This window comes from Rattus rattus, chromosome 4, assembly GCF_011064425.1.
Source record: "Rattus rattus isolate New Zealand chromosome 4, Rrattus_CSIRO_v1, whole genome shotgun sequence".
Classification (NCBI taxonomy): domain Eukaryota; kingdom Metazoa; phylum Chordata; class Mammalia; order Rodentia; family Muridae; genus Rattus; species Rattus rattus.
The window spans coordinates 79,385,282-79,407,688 of NC_046157.1; the positions used below are offsets into that span (position 1 = coordinate 79,385,282).

The following is a 22,407-nucleotide window of genomic DNA, read 5'->3' on the forward strand; positions in this document are numbered from 1 at the left end:
AAGACTTTTAACATGAAGGGGTGTTGAATTTTGTAAAATGCTTTCTCAGCATCTATTGAAATGATCACATGGTTTTCTTTCATTGAGTTTGTTTATGTAGTGGATTATGTTGATGGATTTCCATATATTGAATCATCCCTGCATCCCTGGGATGAAGCCTACTTGATCATGATGGATGATGGTTTTCATGTGTTCTTGGATTCTGTTTGCAAGAATTATCATTGAGTATTTTTGCATTGATATTCATAAGGGAAAATGATCTGAAGTTCTCCCTCTCTTTTTTTTGGGGGGGGTCTTGGTGTGGTTTAGGTATAAGAATGATTGTGGCTACACAGACGGAATTGAGTAGTGCTCCTTCTGTTTCTAATTTTGTGGAATAGTTTGGAAAGTATTGGTATTAGGTCTTCTATGAAGGTCTGATAGAATTCTGCACTAAACCCATCTGATCCTGGGATTTTTTTGGTGAGGAAACTTTTAGTAACTGCTTCTATTTCTTTAGGGCCTATAGGACTGTTTAAGATGGTTTAACTGATCCTGATTTAACTTTGGTACCTGGTATCAGTCTAGAAAATTGTCCATTTCATCCAGGTTTTCCAATTTTGTTGAGTATATACTTTTGCAGTAGGATCTAATAATTTTTTTTTAATTTTCTCAGTTTCTGTTGTTATGTCTCCCTTTACATTTCTGATTTTGTTAATTTGGATACACTCTCTGTGGCCTCTGGTTAGTCTAGCTAAGGGTTTATCTATCTTGTGGATTTTGTGAAAGAACCAGCTCCTGGTTTTGTTGATTCTTTGTATAGTTCTTTTTATTTCTACTTGGTTGATTTCAGCCCAGAGTTTCCTCTTGGGTGTATTTGTTTATTTTTGTTCTAGAGCTTTTAGGTGTGCTGTCAAGGTGCTAATATATGCTCTTTCCAGTTTCTTTTTGGAGACACTCATAGCTCTGAGTTTTCCTCTTAGCACTGTTTTCATTGTGTCCCATAAGTTTGGGTAGGTTGTGCTTTTATTTTCAATAAATTCTAAAATGTCTTTAATTTCTTTATTTCTTCCTTGACCAAGTTATCATTGAGTAGAACACTGTTCATCTTCCATATGCATGTGTATTTCCTGTTGTTTTTATTGTTATTGAAGACCAGCCTTAGTCTGTGTTGATCTGATAGGATGCATGGTTTATTTAAATCTTCTTTTATCTGTTGAGGCCTGTTTTGTGACTGATTATATGGTCAGTTTTGGAGAAGGTACCAAGAGGTGCTGAGAAGAACCTATATTCTTTTAGGGTAAAATGTTCTGTAGATATATGTTGTATCCATTTAGTTCATAACTTCTGTTAGTTTCTCTGTGTCTCTGTTTAGTTTCTGTTTCCATGATCTGTTCATTGCTGAGATTGGGGTGTTGAAGTCTCCTACTATTATTGTGTGAGGTACAATGTGTACTTTGAGATTTGGTAAGGTTTCTTTTATGAATGTATGTTCCATTGAATTTGGAACATAGATTATTTAGGATTGAGAATTCATCTTGATGGATTTTTCCTTTGATGAATAGGAAGCATTCTTCCTTATCTTTTTTGATAACTTTAGATTTAAAGTCGATTTTATTTGATAGTAAAATGGCACTCCAGCTTGTTTCTTGGGACCATTTGCTTAGAAAATGGTTTTCCAGCCTTTTACTCTGAGGTAGTTTCAGTTTTTGTCACTGAGGTGTGCACCAAAATGCTGGGTCCTCTTTATGTATCCAATCTGTTAGTCTATGTCTTTTTATTGGGGGATTGAGTCCATTGATGTTGAGTGATATTAGGGACAAATGATTGTTGCTTCCTATTTTTATTCTTCGAGGTGAAGTTATGTTTATGTTGGTATCTTTTTGTGTTAGTTGAAATTAGACCATTGTGTAGTTTCCCTCACCATGTTGGAGTTTTCCATTTATTATCCTTTATAGGGCTGGATTTGTGGAATGATATTGTGTAAATTTGGTCTTGTCATGGAATACCTTGTTTCTTCATCTATATTAATTGCAGGTTTTGTTGGATATAGTAGCCTTGGCTGGTATTTGTGTTCTCTTATGATTTGTATGACATCTGCCCAGGATCTTCTAGCTTTTAGAGTCTATGTTGAGAATATGACATAATTCTGATGGGTTTGCCTTTATGTTACTTGACATTTTTACCTTACAGCTTTAATATACTTTCTTTACTTTGTGCATTTGCTGTTTTGATTATTATGTGATTGGAAAAATTCCTTTTCTGGTTCAATCTCTTTGGAGTTCTGTAGGCTACTTGTATGTTTATGGGCATCTCTTTATTTAGATTAGGGAAGTTTTCTTGTATAATCTTGCTGAAGATATTTACTGGCCGTTAAGTTGAAAATCTTCTCTCTTTTCTATACCTGTTATCCTTAGGTTTGATCTTCTAATTGTGTCCTGGATTTCCTGGATGTTTTGGGTTAGGAGCTTTTTGCATTTGTGTCAATATATTCATTCTATGGCATCTTTTGCCCCTGAGATTCTCTCTTAAATCTCTTGTATTCTGTTGGTGATGCTTGCCTCTATGACTCCTGATCTTTTTCCTAGGTTTTCTCTCTCCATGATTGTGATCTCTTTATTGTTTTCATTTCCATTTTTAGATACTGGATGGTTTTGTTCAATTACTTCACCTGTTTGATTGTGTTTTCTTGTAATTTTTTAAGGGATTTTTGTGTTTTCCCTTTAAGGGGTTCTACCAGTTTTTCTGTGTTGTCCTGTTTTTCTTTAAGGGAGTTATTTATGTCCTTCTTAAAGTCCTCTAACATCATCATGAGTTGTGATTTTAAATCAAAATCTTGCTTTGTATACTAACTCTTTCAAATGCATTATTGCTCACGAGATTGAAATAAGTGAAAACCTCAATCTTCTCATTTTAACTTTCATTTCTTTTCTTTCTATATCCATTGTTGCTAACTACCATGCCTGATTTCAGTCTCAAGAAATAGATGCTGAACACATGGACTCATGGATATGTGACTCACTATACATAAACACATGCAGATGAATGCTTATGTACTTAAACAGTTAAGTTATATATTATTGTAAAGAAACAGTGCCACAACTCTTCAGAGCTTTTCCCTATATAATACATTGCTTGTAAAATAGGAAAAACATAGGGTAGATGGAACATTCTTCCTATAAAAGAAATAAGAGAACAAATTTAGAGGGATATTAATTCATGCTTGAAATTTAATGGCTTTTAGGAAGTAACAAGGCAATACTCTTCAGAAAAATCTTATTAATAAATTCCGTAAGCTGCAATAGAAAGTTGTACACAGTAGTGCTTACACAACTTCTAAAAATTGAAAGAAAAGAGAAAAAGAGAATAATCATCTGTATATTGAGAACTGACCCCATTGAGCACTAGGCAGAGTCTTAGAGACAAACAGATTTCATGTGTCAACACAGCCATTATCTCTCTGTGATATAAAATGCCAAAAAAAGAATACTGCAATCTGCATCTCCTCACAAACCCATCAATGGTATGGTCAAAGAAAGTCACATATTCTTTCCATCGTCTGTGCTCTAGGGAGCTGATTATTATTATTAGGATTCAGGACAGTGATTGTCTTCTAATTCTATTTTTCCATATACTCTATGTTTCCATATATTGCTAGGTGATGTCATCATGAATGTATTTGCAGATCTACATTCATTACGTTGTTTCTGGAAACCTGACTATTCCTGAAATGCAATTTATGTGGCACAGGAGATTTTCCCTTCCCATTAATATTAAAGGATAGAAGTCCATGCAATGAAGAAATAAACCACCAAAATATTATTTGAGCATCATCTATAATACATCCCCTATCAGAACTGCAGCTCTTCAATCCTTGGAAATTTATGTGTACTCATACTATAAAATCTAGTGAAAATACAATAGGTCTAGGCGTTGCCCGTCCCATTTTAAGTGAAATATCTAAAGGCTTAATTTTGATCATTGGTGAAGAACAGAGATGTATTATAGAAATCAAACATTTTCAATAACTTTAACAGAAGTAGACAGCTAAAGTCTCAAATGGTTTAAATAATAATAGGAATTTCAAAGAAATGTGGACAGGACACTGACCTGAGGAGCATTTTCAAGAGAAGCATTCATTCTTCTTGTTACTCTTCTCTGAAAAATTAAAAGCTAAAATAAATATAACAGTTATGAGCAATGTTAAACCATTTATAAAGACACAAAAATAAAAATTATACCCGAAAAATTTTCAACATTCCTATAGAAAGTAGAGCATGCAATGATACATTTAATGTGGCAAGGAACATGACTACAATCTGAGGCCTTTTTCTAACCTAAGCAGACAACAGGCACAAACACAGAGCACATACACACCTGCTATAAAAAACACTATTTCAGTTACTACTGGAAGTGTTTCGAGGCCTAGAGTCAGGGACAAATGGCTAGTGGGGACTAAGATTGATACCTAGCATTAAATGGAGGTTCACTAGTCATCAAAGTAGAATACAATATCCGACCCTTAGGTCACATTTCATTTCATTCTACCTTGCAGATACAGTACCTCTATTTTCCATATGTATCCTGCTGTCTTGATGTACAGACACAGATTCAAACTGCTAAAATCATTTTTTTTTCTCAAACTGATAAATCATCATCAGGTTGAGTTACAGACATTTACGTCATCGTCTAAGAAGTCTTTATATTGTTCCTGAGGTAAAATGTATCTTTCCAATTACTCTTCCTTTCAATGCAGAATTCTTTTCTAAGTTGCATGCACACCTTTGTGTGAGAATATTGACCACTAAAATTCATGTGAATGCAATTATAAGTAGAATATTACAATTCAGGGCACATCTGTCTTTAAACGGAATATCCATGTGCTAAATGTTCTAAGCCAGTGGTTCTAGGCCTTTCTAATGCTGGAACCTTTTAATACAGTACAAGGAAATCATGAATTAATGTATGTACATATGGCAGACCCACCTGTAGATTGATACAGGAGTCAAACAAAATTAATGAGAATTGAAGAGGAAAAGGATGATTTTTATAGAAACAAGTGAATACCAATCTTTTATGCCATAAAACTAGGTCAGGCAATGAGCCAAGTGCTGACAAAGTATCACCACACTAACAATGTCTGAGGACAGGACACACTTAGTAATGAATACTCCAATTCTCTTAAAAAAAAAAACCCTATAATTATCGTACAGAGTAGATATTGCAGACTACTGAGAAAATGCGATGTTAGTCATCACACAAACCCGACTTTACCCTGACCTAAAAAAACTCAGATGAATGAAAAAAATGAAAAGAAAGAAAAAGAAATTATAGATTAGTTGCAAGGATTTATATTGACAAAGAAATTTCTCTGTTCAGAAGGAGAACAAGTTGATTTCATGCCAATGATGTAAGACTGTTTCAAGACCCACAAAACAAACAATTCAAATTGTAAAATATGTAAAATCAGTGCGGGAAGACACACAAACCTGTCAACATTCATGAATGATCTGAGGCATAATGTCACTTTGGTTCACTATGAAAGCACTGACGAATGTAAGAACAGAAGGAACATACCTCAGAATAGTCAAGACAGTATCGAACATCCTAACCCGTCATTATGTAATTTGAACACAACCTCCATCATTCTACTGTACTCAGAAGAAAGAGATGTGCAATGCCTTCACACTAACTCATAACAGTGTGTCAGTGTTAACAAAGATCAAGTAAGACTTAGAACATTTTCAAAGACTAAAATAAGAAAACAAGGATGTATATTTTTACAAATTATATAATTTGTGAAACATGATTCTTCAATTTAAAAACTATAAACATTCCACAAGAAAGCTCCAATCTAATAATACTCTTAATAAGCTTTATAAAAATGCCAGAAAATATCACTTGGTTATGTTATTGCTTGGTTATTGCTAGAGAATATGCTGAGAACTCAGTAGACCACTCATTGTCTGTCTGTCTGTCTGTCTGTCTGTCTGTCTATCTATCTATCTATCTATCTATCTATCTATCTATCTATCTATCTATCTATCTATATCAGTTGCAAGGATTTACATGGACAAAGAAATGTAATGGATACACTGGTATAGAATTTAAACTGCTAAAAGGACTTGGTAAGCGACTGGTAAAAAAGTCATCAGTGGCTGTCCCCAGATGCTAACCACCAGTGGTGCAAAGCCAACATGTTCAGCAAGTTATGCCCATCAGCACAATAGTTCCAAGACAACACTGTAAGTAACAGAAGCCTTTTTGTTTTATTCTGAGGTCAGCCACAGAGGAAATACATAGCTGGCACTGGAAGTCAGACAAAAGGCAGTGATTAGAAAGATCACAGGTCCAAGATAGACTCTATCATTGCTTTGAAGTGATTCTATTTATACCATAGCCTGGTGCTGCTTGAAAGCCTAATAAATCAGTCAAACATAGTTTCCAACAGGAAATTGTCATTTCAGAGTGTACTGAGTACAATGAGTGAAGTTGGGGAAGGGGGAAGGTGGTAAAAGCTGGAGGAATGGGAGTGAGTTATGGAAATCCATAGTGTCGTATAACAGCATATTTGGAATTATGAATATCTGATAGCCTGTCTTCCAATCCTAAACCTACATTAAATCATACATGAAACATGAGTGGGACTAACAGGATGAAAATGTAACAAGGGATGGGACAGATGACCAAGAAAGGGTCTTCCCCAGGGGCCCCATGTGGCACTGCGGTGAGGTTTCACAAACTTATGAGACAAATGCCCACTTCCTCCTCTTCTATTCAGTACCCATGGGGCTGCCTAGGACCCACAGGCACTGGTATGAGTGTGACAGTGAGAATTTTACTAAATGTGTTTGGTTTCAATGCACTTTGCATATGAATATCATGGAAGACTTTGTTGGGTTTGAGTTAGGACACAATTAAAACAGAGTCCTTAATACAACTTGTTGTACAAACTCACATGCATTTTCCTATACTATAAGTTACTCTGCAATTAGGGTGGAATCTCTTAAAACTTACTGCTATGCACTTACCTACATCATCCATATGATAAATCTTTGCCACATTACAATGAACATGAGATATTTGCTACTCTGGAGTCCATGAACACAAACAACCTTATTTATCATACACAGGGATCATTCCTAACTCTTCCAATGTTGACTTCAGGTATCTGTCAACTATTTGTCCATATCCAGGCTGCATATGGAGTTCCACAACAGGAGTGACAACTCTTATGTTCCTTCCTGTACGGTGGTTATCCTGGCAAGTTCTCAGTAACTACATATTGTTTCCAGTTTCCTTTTGAAAATAAGGTTTATTTTTTTCAATTTGACTGGGCAGAGTATTTTTGCCTCCTTGTAGGTCTGTGCACTTCATGCACGCACAGCCTATAGCAGGCAGAAGAGGGCTAGAATCTGAGTTTTGTATAGATATAAAGTCCCCTGGCAAGCACAGTGAACAGAACCTGTAACTCGGAAGAACAAGCATCCTTAACTGCCGACCCACATCACCTGCTCTTAGTTATTACCTCCTATAGAGACTTAAATCAAAGAACAGTGAGACAGATTCATGGAGCACCAAGGAAATTTTCTTACAGTGTCAGGGTGAGTGCCAGCTCAGGAAAGACAGCCACACTAAAGTGAGGTGACAGTGACACATTGAAAAGTTTTGCAGCTTCAAGTTTCTCTCCATTTAGTTTGATGTTGGCTAGTGGTTTATTGTATATTGCTTTTATTATGTTTAGGAAGAGGCCTTGAATTCCTAATCTTTCCAAGACTTTTAACATGAAGGGATGTTGAATTTTGTCAAATGCTTTCTCAGCATCTGATTAGATGATCATGTGGTATTTTTCTTTGAGTTTGTTTATATAGTGGATTACATTGATTGATTTCCATAAATTGAACCATCCCTGCATTGTTGGGATGAAGCCTACTTGATTATGGTCAGTGATCATTTTGATGTGTTCTTGGATTCAGTTTTCAAGAATTTTACTGAGTATTTTTGCATTGATATTCATAAAGGAAAATGGTCTGAAGTTCTCTTTCTTTGTTGGGTCTTTGTGTGATTTAGGTATCAGTGTAACTATGGCTTGATAGAAAAAAATAAGGTAGTGTTCGTTCTGTTTCTATTTTGTGGAATAGGTTTTAGAGTATTGGTATTACTTCTTGAAGGTCTGATAGAATTCTGTACTAAAACCATCTGGTCCTGGGCTTTTCTGGTTCAGAGACATTTAATGACTGCTTCTATTTCTTTAGGGGTTAATGAACTGTTTAGATAGTTTATCTGATCCTGATTTAAGAGATTGTGTCTAAATTCTATGGAAATTGAAGGAAAGCTGAGTTCACACCAGAACACAAGACTGTTGCAGCACTTACACATTAATCAATGTAAGACCCCAAAGATATAGATGCAGTGAGAGAAGAAAAATGATCATGTCATTATATACATAAAAGCCCTGTGGCAAAATATGACATTTGCTGAGTATAAAAGCTTTCAAGAGTATGAGAATATATTCATCAGAATGATAAAAACAAAGAGAAGTACAGCTAAAGCAAACAGTACCAAAAAAATAAAAATTAAAAATAAAAAAAGCAAAACTGGAACACTTCTCCTCTAATCAGGACTACACCAACACAGTGCTCCATCAGTGACTCCACATATCAAGGACAGAGAAAAATTCACAGGGGTCAATATAGGAGAGTCAGAAGGCAAGTGGACCTTCTTTAGAAAAAAACAAAACCAACCAACCAACCAACCAAACAAAACAAAACAAAACAAAAACAAACAAACCAAAAAACCCAACTCAGATCAAAGCTCTCATAGTCTACAGATATCTTGGAACTCACTGGTTGTAGCATTCATGGTTTCATAAACTGCTATGTAGACTTGAGGGAGAAGCAGTTATCAAAGTCTTTACACAGATTTGGATCCCATGTGTTACAATCTCAATTGGCCAGGCAAGGCATACCCACTGGTGTCATAGTGGCAAGACTATTTGTGAGTTAAGAGAAGGCTATCTGGTTCAGTCTGTGACCAGCTGTACTGGGGAGGGTCAAGAAGAGAGGTTACACAGGGAAACTTGCCAAAAGCCAATGATTAGGAAGGTAAAAGGACTTAGAAGAGAATCTGCTACTGACATTTGCTACATGTTCAACAGGTTTGAATCACATTCATAGGGAGCCTATTGCTGTTTCAGTTGGTGCCGAGAGCCAAGCCCACTTATACAACCTCTATCTCGGGAATGTTTCAGCAATGTGAAGCCCACTTACACCTGCTGGGACACCTAGCCAGTTGTCCGTTCTTATCACTTTTAGAGCTTCTGTTTCCAGCCCTCTGTTCTTATCAGTCTATACCTGCAACTTACGGTTTAGGGCTATAGGGAGGGTGCTGATGGTAGTGAAATTGGTCCTGGGTCCTGGGTGACCTTCCTGCCTGCTTGTCTTTATAAGCTGCTGTTTTTTAATTAAAGTCTGAGAGCTTGATCAGAACAAACACTTGCTCTCCTTCTTTGTGCCTCCTGTCCCCCATCCTTTCGCCCCCTCCCAGGTCTCCTCTGAACTCCCACAGGCTGGGGCAAGTTGGGGTTAAAGAAACTTGGTTTCAATGAGGAACACTTAATTCAGAGACTAAAAACTAATCAAATACCAAGAATAACTGACTTGTTACTATACAGCCTAATATAGGAAATCCATGTTACCATATATAAGAGTATTCTCAATTAAATTTTCCAGAATCATTAATGAAATAAAAGCTGACAAAGTCAAATTCATGGCCCCTTCCTATTGTCCCTGGAGACTCACTATCACCCCTTGCTCAATCCCTCTAACATACCTGGATCCTTTACTTACCCATCGTTGCAGGCCCTCTGTCCTGGCAAAGTTCCAGGGTTGCCTCCACGCCAGTTGTGACTCCCTCCCATGCATTGTTCAAGATGCCTTTCCCAGGCCACCCAAAGGGGCCCTTCTCTTGTGATATGAACATCTTCATTTCAACATGGGATGCAAGGATCTTATCCATAGAGGTAAGCTTTCCTTCCCCCTTCCATCTTCCCTGCTTGATGAGACTTCCTGGCCTAGCCAAACTGCCCAGAGTACCCTACCATCCCAGGAAAACACTCAATCTTCCACTACTTCTCATCTTCCCCCAACCCCCATCTTCATCAGACCTGAGTCTCCTAAACCACACAGGTAAGGTTCCCTTTCCCTACCCATCTTCCCTGCTCTCTGGACTATCTTGGCCATGCCAAGCTGTCCTGAGCAGCCTGCTAGCACATGGGGATTCTCAATTTTCCTGCCACTTCTCCACCCACCTACATCTGACCTGTGGCTCCTGAACCATACAAACCTGCATTTCCTGAAACATAGAGACCAAGGCTACCCATCAGAAGCTTGCCACACCAGGACCATCAAAATTTACCATATACAAGATGAGACTTCTTTGACCAAAACCAGCTAGATGACTAACGGCCCTCTAATGAACACAATCAACAAAAGCCAGGACTATAAAACAGCAAAAGCATATTTACAGCAAGCCCTGGATATCCTAGAATAACCAAACACAAGAAAATGATTTTATAAAAATAATAGAGGCCTTTAAAGAAGTAATAAAAAAAATACCTTAAGGAAACACAGGAAGCCTAACAGTCTGCACCTGTGCCTGGGAGCACAGCCCATGCTCTGGATCATCCCCACCCACTCAGGCTACACCTATAGACAGCTTGCTACCCATGAGTTCTGACACATTCTGATCAAGGTGAGGTCCCAACCCCCACCCCAATACCTGGCCTAACTTGGATCAGAGGGACCCAGGGGGTACATGAAGCCTACCCAGCCATAGACCCATATTCTTTCTGGTGTGACCTGTGTCCTGAGGCAGAGGCTATGTGCTCCAGCTTCCCATACCTACCCACACACAGAAAGAGTTTGACTGCCAGGAGTCCTGACATACACAAGATCATAGGCTCACAAGAGGGCAAGGGTTCAGTCAGTGACAGCAAGGCCAGTTATCACCAGAGATAACCAGATGGCAAGAGGCAAATGCAAGAATATAAGCAACAGAAACCAACACTAGTAGCAACATGAGAACTCAGTCACCCACCACAGCAAGCCCTGGATACCCCAAAACACCTGTAAAGCAAGATTCTAATTTAATATCACATCTCATGATGATAATAGAGAACTTTAAGAAAGATATAAATAACTCCCTTAAAGAAATTCAGGGGAACACAGGTAAACAATTAGAAGCCCTTAAAAAAGAAACACATAAATTCCTTAAATATAGAAAAATACAATCAAATAGGTGAAAGAATTGAACAAAACCTTCTGGAATCTAAATATGTAAATAGAAACATTAAGGAAAACACAAAGGGAGACAACTCAAGAGATGAAAGCCTAGGAAAGAGAGTAGGAGTCACAGATATAAGCATCACCAACAGAATACAAGAGATAGAAGAGAGAATCTCCAGTATAGAAGATACCAAAGAAGAAACTACACAACAATCAAGAAAAATACAAAAAGAAAAAATCTCCCAACTCAAAACAATCAAGAAATCCAGGACACGATGAAAGGACAAAACCTAAGTATTACAAGTATACAAGAGAGTAAAGATTCCCAACTCAAAGGACCAGCAAAATCTCCCTCAAAAATATAGATAGCAAACTTTCCTAACCTAAAGAAAGAGATACCCATAAACATTTAAGAAACCTACAAAACAACAATCAGATGGGACCAGAAAAGAAATTCCTCTTAAAACACCAAATGCACAGAACAATGAAAGAATATTGAAAGCTATAAGGGAAAAAGGTCAAGTAACATATAAAGGCAGACCTATCAGAATTACACCAGATTTCACAACAGAGACTCTAAAAGCCAGATGATCTTTGGCAGATGTCATACAAACCTTAAGAGAACAAAAATGTCAGCTCAGGCTACTATGCGCAGCAAAATCCTCAATTACCATAGATGGAGAAACCAAGGAATTCCAAGACAAAACCAAATTTAAACAATATCTTTCCACTAATCCAGCCCTACAGAAGATAATAGAGGGAAAAGTACAACACAAAGAGAAAAACTACATCCAAGAAAAAGCAAGAAATTAATCTTTTCATAACAAACCCAAAAGAAGAAAAACAAACATGATTCCACCTCTAACAACAAGAATAACAGGAAGGGACAATCACTGGTCCCTAATATCTCTCAAAATCAATGGACCCAATTCAATTCTCCAATAAACCAAGATAGGCTAACAGCCTAATATATAAACAGGACCCAGCATTTGTTGCATACAAGAAACATACCTCAGTGACAAAGACAGACACTATCTCAAAGTAAAAGGCTGGAATAAATTATCCAAGCAAATGGTCCAAAAAAAGAAGGTGGAGTAGCAATTCTTATGTTCAATAAAATAGACTTTCAACCTAAAATTATCAAAAAAGATGGGGAAGGATAATACATACACATCATAGGAAAAATCCACTACAATGAACTCTCAATTCTGAACATCTATGCTCCAAATGTAAAGGCACCCATATTTGTAAAACTTTACTAACACAGAAAGCACACATTGAACCTAACACAATACTAGTAGGAGACTTCAACACTCCACTCTTACCAATGAACAGATCATGGAAACAGAAACCAAACAGAAGACACAGTGAAACTAACAGAAATTATGAACCAAATGGAAGTAACAGATATCTACAGAACATTTTACCCTAAAACAAAAGAATGTATGTTTTTATGAGCACCTCATGGTACCTTCTTTAAAATTGATCATATAATTAGACACAGCAAACAATCGTCAACAGATAGAAGAAGATTGAATTAGCCCCATTATTCTATTGGATGACCATGGACTAAGGCTGGTCTTCAATAAAAACAAAAACAACAGAAAGCCCATATATTCCCGGAAGCTGAACAACTCTCTATTCAATGATAACTTGGTCAGTGAAGAAATAAAGAAATTAAAGACTTTTTAGAATTTAATGAAAATGAAGGTACAACATACCAAAACTTATGGGACACAATGAAAGCAGTGCTAAGAGGAAACCTTAGAGCTCTGAGTACCTCCATAAAGAAATTGGAGAGATCATACACTAGCAATTTAAAATATCTGAAAGGTCAGAACAAAAAGAAGCAAATACACCCAAGAGGAGTAGATGGCAGGAAATAATCAAACTCAGGGCTGAAATCAACCAAGCAGATACAGAAATATACAAAGAATCAACAAAACTAGGAGCTGGTCCTTTGAGATAAATCAACAAGATAGATAAACCCTTAACCAGACTAACTGGAGGGCACAGAGAGTGTATCCAAATTAACAAGATCAGAAATGAAATTGGAGACATAACAAGAGAAACTGAGGAAATTAAAAAAATTATCCGATCCTACTACAAAAGTCTATACTCTCGGTCCCCAGCTCCAAAAAAAAAAAAAAAAAAAAAAAAAAAAAAAAAAAAAAAAAAACAAACAAACTGCAAAAGTCTATACTCAACAAAACTAGAAAACCTGGATGAAATGGACAATTTTCTAGACAGATATCAGATACCAAAGTTAAGTCAAGATGAAACATCTAAAACAGTAGCATAATCCCTTAGGAAATAGAAGCAGCCATTAAAAGTCTCCCAACCAAAAAAGCCCAGGACTACATGGGTTTAGTGCAGAATTCTATCAGAACTTCAAAAAAGACATAATACCAATACTTCACAAAGTATTCCACAAAATATAAACAGAAGGAACACTACACAAGTCATTCTATGAAGCTACAGTTATGCTGATACCTAAACCACAAAGAGCCAACAAAGAAAGAGAACTTCAGACTAATTTCCCTTATGAATATTGATAAAAAAATACTCAATAAAATTCTTGCAAACCGAATCCAAGAAGAAATCAAAATGATCATTTGCTATGAACAAGTAGGCTTCATCTCAGCAATGCAGGGATGGTTCAATATATGGAATTCCATTCCATCAACATAATCTACTATATAAACAAGCACAAAGGGAAAAAAACCCACATGATCATATCATTAAATGCTGAAAAAGACTTTTACAATATAGAACAGAAAGTCAAAATCCATACCTAAACATAATAAAAGCAATACAGAGCAAAAAAAAAAAAAAAATAGGCAACATCAAACTAAATGGAGAGAAACTTGAAGCAATCCCATGAAAATCAGGGATAAGGCAAGGCTGTCACTCACCCCTTATCTATTCAATATAGTATTGGCAGTTCTAACCAGAGTAATTAGACAACAAAAGGCGATCAAAGGAATACAAATTGGGTAGGAGGAAGTCAGGGTATCACTATTTGTGGATGATATGATAGTATACATAAGTGATTCAAAAAGATCCACTAGAAAACTCCTACAGCAGATAAACAACTTCAGCAACATAGCTGGTTGTAAAATTAAGTCTCACAAATCAGTTACCTTTCTCTACTCAAAGGATAAATGGGCTTAGAGAGAAATTAGGGAAAGGAAACACTTCAAAATAGTCACACATAATATAAAATATCTTGGTGTAACTATAACCAAGCAAATGAAAGATCTGTATGACAAGAACTTCAAGTGTCTCAAGAAAGAAATTAAAGACTTTAGAACATGGAAAGATCTCCCATGCTCATTGATCTGGAGGATTACCATAGTAAACATGGCCATCTTGTTGAAAGCGATCTACAGATTCAATGCAATCCCATCAAAATTACAACTCAATTCTTCACAGAGATAGAAAGAACAACTCTCAAGTTCATTTGGAACAACAAAAAACCCAGGGTAGTGAAAACTATGCTCAACAAAATGAGAATTTCTGGGGAATCACCATCCCTGACCTCAAGCTGTACTACAGAGCAATAGCAAAAAAAAAAAAAAAAAAAAAAAAAAAAAAAAAAACAACAACAACAACAAAAAAAACAAAAAAAAAAAACCATTGTATTGGTATAGAGACAGGCAGGTAGATGAATGATATAGAACTGAAGACGTAGAAACAAACCCACACACCTATGATCACTTGATCTTTGACAAAGGATCCAAAACAATCCATTGGAAAACAAACAGCATTTTCAACAAATGGTGCTGGTTCAAGGGTCTGGTCAGCAGGTAGAAGAATGCAAACTGACCTATTCTTATCAAAGAGTATAAAGCTCAAGTCCAAGTAGATCAAGGAACTCCACATCAAACCAGATACACTGAATCTATTAGAGGAGGAATTGGGGAAGAGCCTTGAACATGTCGGCACAGAGGAAATTTTCTTGAGCAGAACACCAATGGCTCAGTTCTAAGATCAACTACAGGCAAATGGGATCTCATAAAATTGAAAAGGTTCTGTAAGGCAAAGGACACTGCCAATAGGACAAAATGGCAACCAACAGATTGGGAAAAAAAAAAACCTTTACCAACCCTACATCCCATAGAGACCTACTATACATAACTATATGCATTGTGGGGGGAAAAAAACGAAGACTGTGTCAAATTGGTAAGTGCTCTTATAGTCCATCAAACTTTGAAAGACAATACAGAATCCATGCTGGAGAAAAAACTTACAAATTTAAGTTTAAGGATTATGGTAAATCCTTAATTTGCTGCTCAGATATTAGAAAACATCAGAAATTCATAATAAGAGAAAAAATTCAAATGTAAGAAATGTTTCAAAGGATTTATCCGGAAACAACAACTTAGGAGACATTAGATAATCCACATAGGAGACAAGCCTTAAAAATGCTATGAATGTGAGAAATCCTTTACCATTAATTCAGCTCTTAGATTACATCAAAATACTCATACAAATGAGAAACACTGGAAATTCGATGAATGTGGTAACAATTTTATCAAGAAACATCTGCCCCACTTATCTTCTATGCTTGCTGAGCCCTTTGGGCCAAGCCAAACTTCCCAGAGCAGTCTGCAGTCCCAGAGAGACCTCAATTCTGCTGCCACCTCTCCCCTGACCCGCATTACACTTGCAGATTGTGAGCCAACCCTACATCTGATACAGGGCTAATATCAAAATACACAAAGAACTCAAGAAGTCAGACTCCAGAGAACCAAATAACCCTATTAAAAAAATGGGCTACAGAACTAAACAAAGAATTCTCAACTGATGAATATCTAATTGCTAAGAAGCACCTAAAGAAATGTTCAACAGCCTTAGTCATCAGGGAAATGTAAATCCAAACAACCCTGAGATTATAATTCACACCAGTCAGAATGGCTAAGATAAAAAAAAAAAAAAAAAAAAAAAAAACAAAACTCAGGCGACAGCAGATGCTGGCCAGGATGTGGAGAAATAGGAACCCTCCTCCATTGTTGGTGAGATTGCAAGCTAGTACAACCACTCTGGAAATCAGACTGGAGGTTCCTCAGAAAAGAGGACATAGAACTACCTGAGGACCCAACTATACCACTCCTGGGCATATATCCAAAAGATGTTCCAACAAGGACATGTGATCTATTATGTTCATAGCAGCCTTATATATAATAGCCAGAAGCTATAAAAAACCCAGATGTCCTTCAACAGAGGAATGGATACAGAAAATGGGGTACATTAACACAATGTCAGCTATTAAAAACAATGACTTTATGAAATTCATAGGCAAATGGATGGAACTAGAAAATACCATCCAGAATGAGATAATCTAACAGAAAAACATACATGTTATGCACTCACTGATAAGTGGATATTAGCCCAAAAGCTAGGAATACCCAAGAAAGAATTCACAAACCATTTGAAGCTTAAGAAGGAAGACCAAATTGTGGATCCTTCAGTCCTTAGAAGAATGAAATACTCACAGGAGGAAATACGGAGATTGAAGGAAAGGCCAAGCAGAGACTACCTCACCTGTGGATTCATCCAATATAGAGTCACCAAACCCAGACACTTCTGCAGATGCCAAGAAGTGCGTGCTGACAGAAGCCTGATATAGCTATCCCCTGAGAGGCTCTGGCAGAGCCTGACAAATAGCTTGCAGCCATCCATTGAACTGAGAATGGGGTCCCCAATGGAGGAGTTAAGAGAAAAGATTGAAGGAGCTGAAGAGATTTGCAACCCCATAGGAAGAACAACAATACCAACAAACCAGACCCTCCACCCCTCAGAGATCCCAAGTACTAAACCACCAACCAAAGAATATATGTGGAGGGACTAATGGCTCTAGCCGCATGTGTAGTAGACGATGGCCTTGTTGGGCATCAATGGGAGGAGAGGCCCTTAATCCTGTAAAGGTTTGATGCCCCATTATAGGGTAATGCTAGGGAGGGGAAGCAGGAGTGGGTGGGTGGGGGAGCACCCTCAGAGAAGCAGAGGAAGTGGGGATAGGATAGGGGGTTTCTGGAGGGGAAACCAAAAAAGGGGATAGCATTTGCAATATTTTTTAATTTATTTTTACACTCCAGATTTAATTCCTCTCCCTGTTCACCCTCTGATATTTCCACATCCCAAACATCCTCCCTGCACCCCACTCCACTCCCTCCTAATCCTTGTCTCCATAATGATGTCACCCCACCAGACCTCTAAACTTCCTGGGGCCTCCAGCCTTTTGACGGTTAGGTGTATCTTCTCTGACTGAACCCAGACCAGGAGTCCTCTGCTGTATATGTGTTGGAGGCCTCATCTTAGCTGGTATGTGTTGCCAGGTTGGTGATCTAGTTTCTGAGAGATCTCCGGGGTCCAGGTTAATTGAGACTGTTCCCCCTCCTCCTCAGCTTCCTCCAGCATTTCCCTAACTAAACCAGAGGGGTTAGCAACTAATGTTCATTGGTTGAGTTTACAGAGCAGCATCTGACTTTTTTTAGCTGCTTGTTGGGTCTTTTGAAGGGCAGTCATGATAGATTCCTTTTTGTGAACGCCCCATAGCCTCAGTAATGTCAGGTCTTGGGTCCTTCCCTTGAGCTGGATCCCACTTTGGGCCTGACGCTGGACCTTCTTTCCTCAGGCTCTTCTCCATTTCCATCCCTGCATTTCTTTCAGTCAGGAAACTATGCAAAATTATAAGGATGTAATATAAATTTTGAGGGGCTTCATGAATCTAAAAACAAAACAAAACAAAGGCAGCTGCATTAATGAAGCAGCTTGTCAAAAAGATACAAAGGCAGGAAGCTTACTGAGTTCAGAATCAGCCTAGAACAGAGCAAGATTAGGCTCAGGTGTGGGGGCAATGGTAATTTCAGGGCAGGGGCCTACCAAATAGCTAATCATCTGTGCTTAGCAACAGCAGACAGAACTTTGAATTCTTTTGCAATGTTAAGAAAGACTGTAGGTTTGTTCTGTTCAGAATCAAAGGGCTGGGGGTTGGGGTCATGGAATGTTGCTTCACAGGACAATCAAAAGGCAACTGTGTAAATGAATAGATCGATATGTAAAATAAAAGACGGGGCATGTTTCTGCAGGAGATGAGTTATCCAGAGAATTTTTTTTGGATCAAAAGAACTGCTTGGAGGATACACACACACACAAGCAGGACATAGACAGAGAAATTTTTTAGAATAGCAAGCAAGCAGAATATAAAAAGAGAAATCTCCAGAGAGAAAGCATAACATAGAAAACAGACTGAAAATCTGTATCATGGAGAACACAGATTGTCAGGTTAGACCCACAATTGACACTGAGTCAAATCTTCTCTCAGAACCCCTCTCCAAGTGAAGCTTGTCCTTGGCAGGCAAAACAAACAAACAAACAAACAAACAAACAAACAACAACACAACTTGGGAAGGAACAGGGTTTATTTCATCCTCCAAGGTACAGTGCATCACTGAGGGAAACCAAAGGAGGAACCTGGTGGCAGGGACCATAGCAGAGATCACTGAGTTACTGTCCAAGGACACCTTGCTTTCTTATACAACCATGGACAGCTTTCTCAGAGGTATCGATATCCAGTAAGCTGGTTCCTCCTACATCAATCATTAATCATGAAAATAGCATATAGACATCTCATAGACTAACAAGATGAAGGCAATACTTTCTTGGAGGTTAACTCTTCCAAAAAGACTCTTAAGTTTTGTTGTGTTGACAAACATCAACCAGTATTATGGTCTATCAATCATAACCTTTTCCTTTCTTGTTGATCCTAAAATTCAACTTTAAATGCCCCCCATAGCCCTTTTTGTTTTTCTAGAAAAAAAATCACTTAAAACTCAGATGTTTCCTTAAAAACCATCTTTTAACTGTAGCTGCCACTCAAACGAAGTATGTTATACTCTTATTCTAAGATGCTTTGGCACAGTTACAGTAAAAGCAAATGAAATCCAGAATCAAATATACAAACACCTTAGTGTTTTATGTCATAAAACCCATACCATTGTGTAGCTTGATTCTCTTACTATCTACACACAACTTGTCTCAGAATCTCAGCCAGTTGGATTCCATACCTGTCATTGTCCTTATCCCATGATCCTGGCAACTCCAATATACAGGAGTTTCTACTACAACTGGAGCTGCATATTTATCAATGCCCTCTCCTCAGGGAACCTCTGACCCTTCATAAAATTTGCAGGCAAATGGATGGACTAGAAAATATCATCCTGAGTGAGGTAACCCAGACACAAAGAACACATATGGTATGCACTCAATGATATTAGGAAAAAAATCTCAGAATACCCATGATACAACTCACAGATCATATGAAGCTCATGAAGAAGGAAGACTGAAGTGTGGATGCTTCAATCCTAAATAGAAAGGGGCACAAAATAAAAACATGGGTAGAGGGAGGAAGGGAAGGTCCTTGGAGGGAGGAAAAAAAGGAGGGGCAGGATCAGCTGGTGTGTGAGCAGCACTCATCATAGTTGGTCCTGATTTTGTGAATCATTCTGAAACCAATCTTCTGTCTAGAATCTCATAAACAAAGTTCTCAATGTGCATGAAGAATATCATCTCTGATAGTCAGTGTCCACACTCAAGGTTCTTTGGTAATTTATCTTTGAGAGAAAGCAACAGAAAAAACTGAGGGACACAGAATTAGTGGGGATCCAACTTCCTTCAGTCACCATGCAAGTCCAGTGAACAACTTGTTCACTTGCAAGAAGGTTTGTGTTTTGTAAAGAGACAAAGCAACTTGTTTATGACCAAGGTAAACCTGCCTACATGTAGGATTTTGACAAAGCACAAAGCATTCAAGACCTTCAAAATATTGGAAAGACTGCAAAATCAATTAAAATTATTTCAGTTGAAACCATTAGGAAAAAACTGGAGAAAACGATGGTAAGGTAAGATGGACAGTTTCGTATTCTGCAGAGATACTAGATAATCCTTATCAACGTCCTGATGTCATTGTATCAGGAAATAGGGAAACTTACCACAAAAGGAAAAGAATATAAAGGAAGTACTGAAGCCTTCAAAGGTAAAATATCAAGAAAGAAACCTTGAGACAATAATGCTTAAAAGAAGTAACAAAATTTAGATATTATTGATATGTACACCAAAAAAGTGATATTAGTGGAATAATGATATCATCATATATATTCAGTCAAATAAATTGGATTTTCTGTTGGTATTAATTATTATACAGGAAGTCAGTAAAGTGTGTAACAAGTTAATCATGAGATGATTCACAGTAGAATATTCCAAAACCATTTCTATTTAAACAGAATGGGGTAAAACCAACTCTGTGTCCCATTTGGTTTCACTGCTTTGAAAAATGTTTATCATGTTTTTGTTTTAGCTCACAGGTAGTAGTGCTTTGCATTATGTATGTATGAGCTCTGTGTTTGTGCATGGTGGCTGCTGAGGTCCAAAGAAGGCATTAGATCTCTTGGAAAAGAATGTACAGAATAATGGCTGATATTATGGGGATGCTGAGGACTATACTCATGGTTGTTTAAGATGAGCATGTGCTGTTCACTATGGTGACATCTCTTCAGTGCCCCTCCCCATCCTATTTCCACTGTCACTTGAACACTTCACTGATCCTACCTCAATTCCTCCAAAATATACATGATCTTTTGCTACATTCTTTCTCTCCACCTTATAGGATTCTTTTGTTCTTCACAGGGGATCAGGTTTGGCTTATCAGTTAGACTGAAATATAAGAAAAACAGTCTTCAGAACTCATCTGGATTTTTAACACATTACAGTGCCAGTATACAAAGAGGAGTCTACAGATGATTCTCCAACTGTGCTGTAGTGTATGAATACTGAAAATGCTCTGCGAGGATCTTGGAGGCAGGAGATGACACACAGACCATGGAGGGGTGCTACTGATTGGTCACATGGCTTGCACTGCTACATCACCTGAGCTACTGCCACTGCTCCCACCACTCTATCTAGTGTACTAACATCACTGTTGCATCTAGTCTGGTTATCTTTTCCTTAGGAAGAAAATAAGACAGCTTCAGAGAACATGCAGAATATAACGCTGGTCCCACTTCCAGAGAACATCAAAACAATAGGAAGGAAGCATTGTGGTGGATTATATTGATAACCAATATTTCCCTCATTTCTGGGAGTTTTAAGACAGTACACAGAGTTTTACACACACACACACACACACACACACACACACACACACACGACAGGTAAATAGAGAGGATGTATCAGGAATTGTATAAGAAGAGCATCCTTACCTACAAAAAATAGATTGCTATAATTCTCCAACATCACATCCATGTACAATGTCTTCTGAAGACAGTCTAGATGTTCCATTCTTCCTGTGAGCATACCACATCACAATTCCTAAATATTAAGAGACCTTGAAATTGACAACTACCTATTTATTATATGCTGTGGACAAAATGCTTTCTGAGGTAAAAGAGATCTAAGATATTAGAGATAGGTTTGTGGTTATGGCATTATTTCAAAGAGAAAAGTTTTCTTGAAGTGCTACAAAGAGTTCTCAGCAGTTAAGCATTGCTGTCCTTTAATAAACAATGTATAGAATTACTACACTGCATACATTCAGAAGGTCTTTCTCCACCATGAATTTTCTGTGCAGCAGATAAAGGATTGGCCACCATCTCTACATTTTTAGTTTCCCTCCAGTTCAGATCTGTGATGTCACTTAAACTGCAGTTGGGGCTAAAGAGATGGTTTAGTGGGTAAAAGCACTGTCTACTCTTCCAATGGTCCTTGAGTTCAATTCCCAGCAACTATATGGTGGACCATAACCATATACAATGTGATCTGATACCCTTTCCTGGCAGGCACGTATGCAGGTATAATGCAGAGACAGCAGTCATATACATAAAATAAATTAATATTTTTTGAAAAGTAAAAATACAAATAGAATTTAAAAAGATATTTCAAGAGTTATATCGAATTTAATGAAATTGACTCAAAAATAATACAATGTAATAGATGTGTGTCTTGGCAGAGATTAAAGTACTGACAAAGCAATGTTCACCTACTAGAAACTGCAAGAGTGACTCTCTGTATTAGAACTAGAGCTAAAAAGGGGATATTGCATGTATGACAATGACATCAGTGTTACCATATGATATGCAGCACA

General features: G+C 37.5%; 1 protein-coding gene across 1 annotated transcript in view; it reads right to left on the reverse strand.

The window, feature by feature from the left end:
• The window catches only part of LOC116899059 (zinc finger protein 260-like), a 36,504-nt gene that overhangs the window by 6,250 nt on the left and 7,847 nt on the right, over positions 1 to 22,407 (reverse strand). The window contains exon 3 of the mRNA XM_032900530.1: positions 4,090 to 4,137. Within this exon, the coding sequence (XP_032756421.1) occupies positions 4,090 to 4,119 (30 nt within the window). The 5' untranslated portion in view covers positions 4,120 to 4,137. The remainder of the gene's footprint in view (positions 1 to 4,089; positions 4,138 to 22,407) is intronic.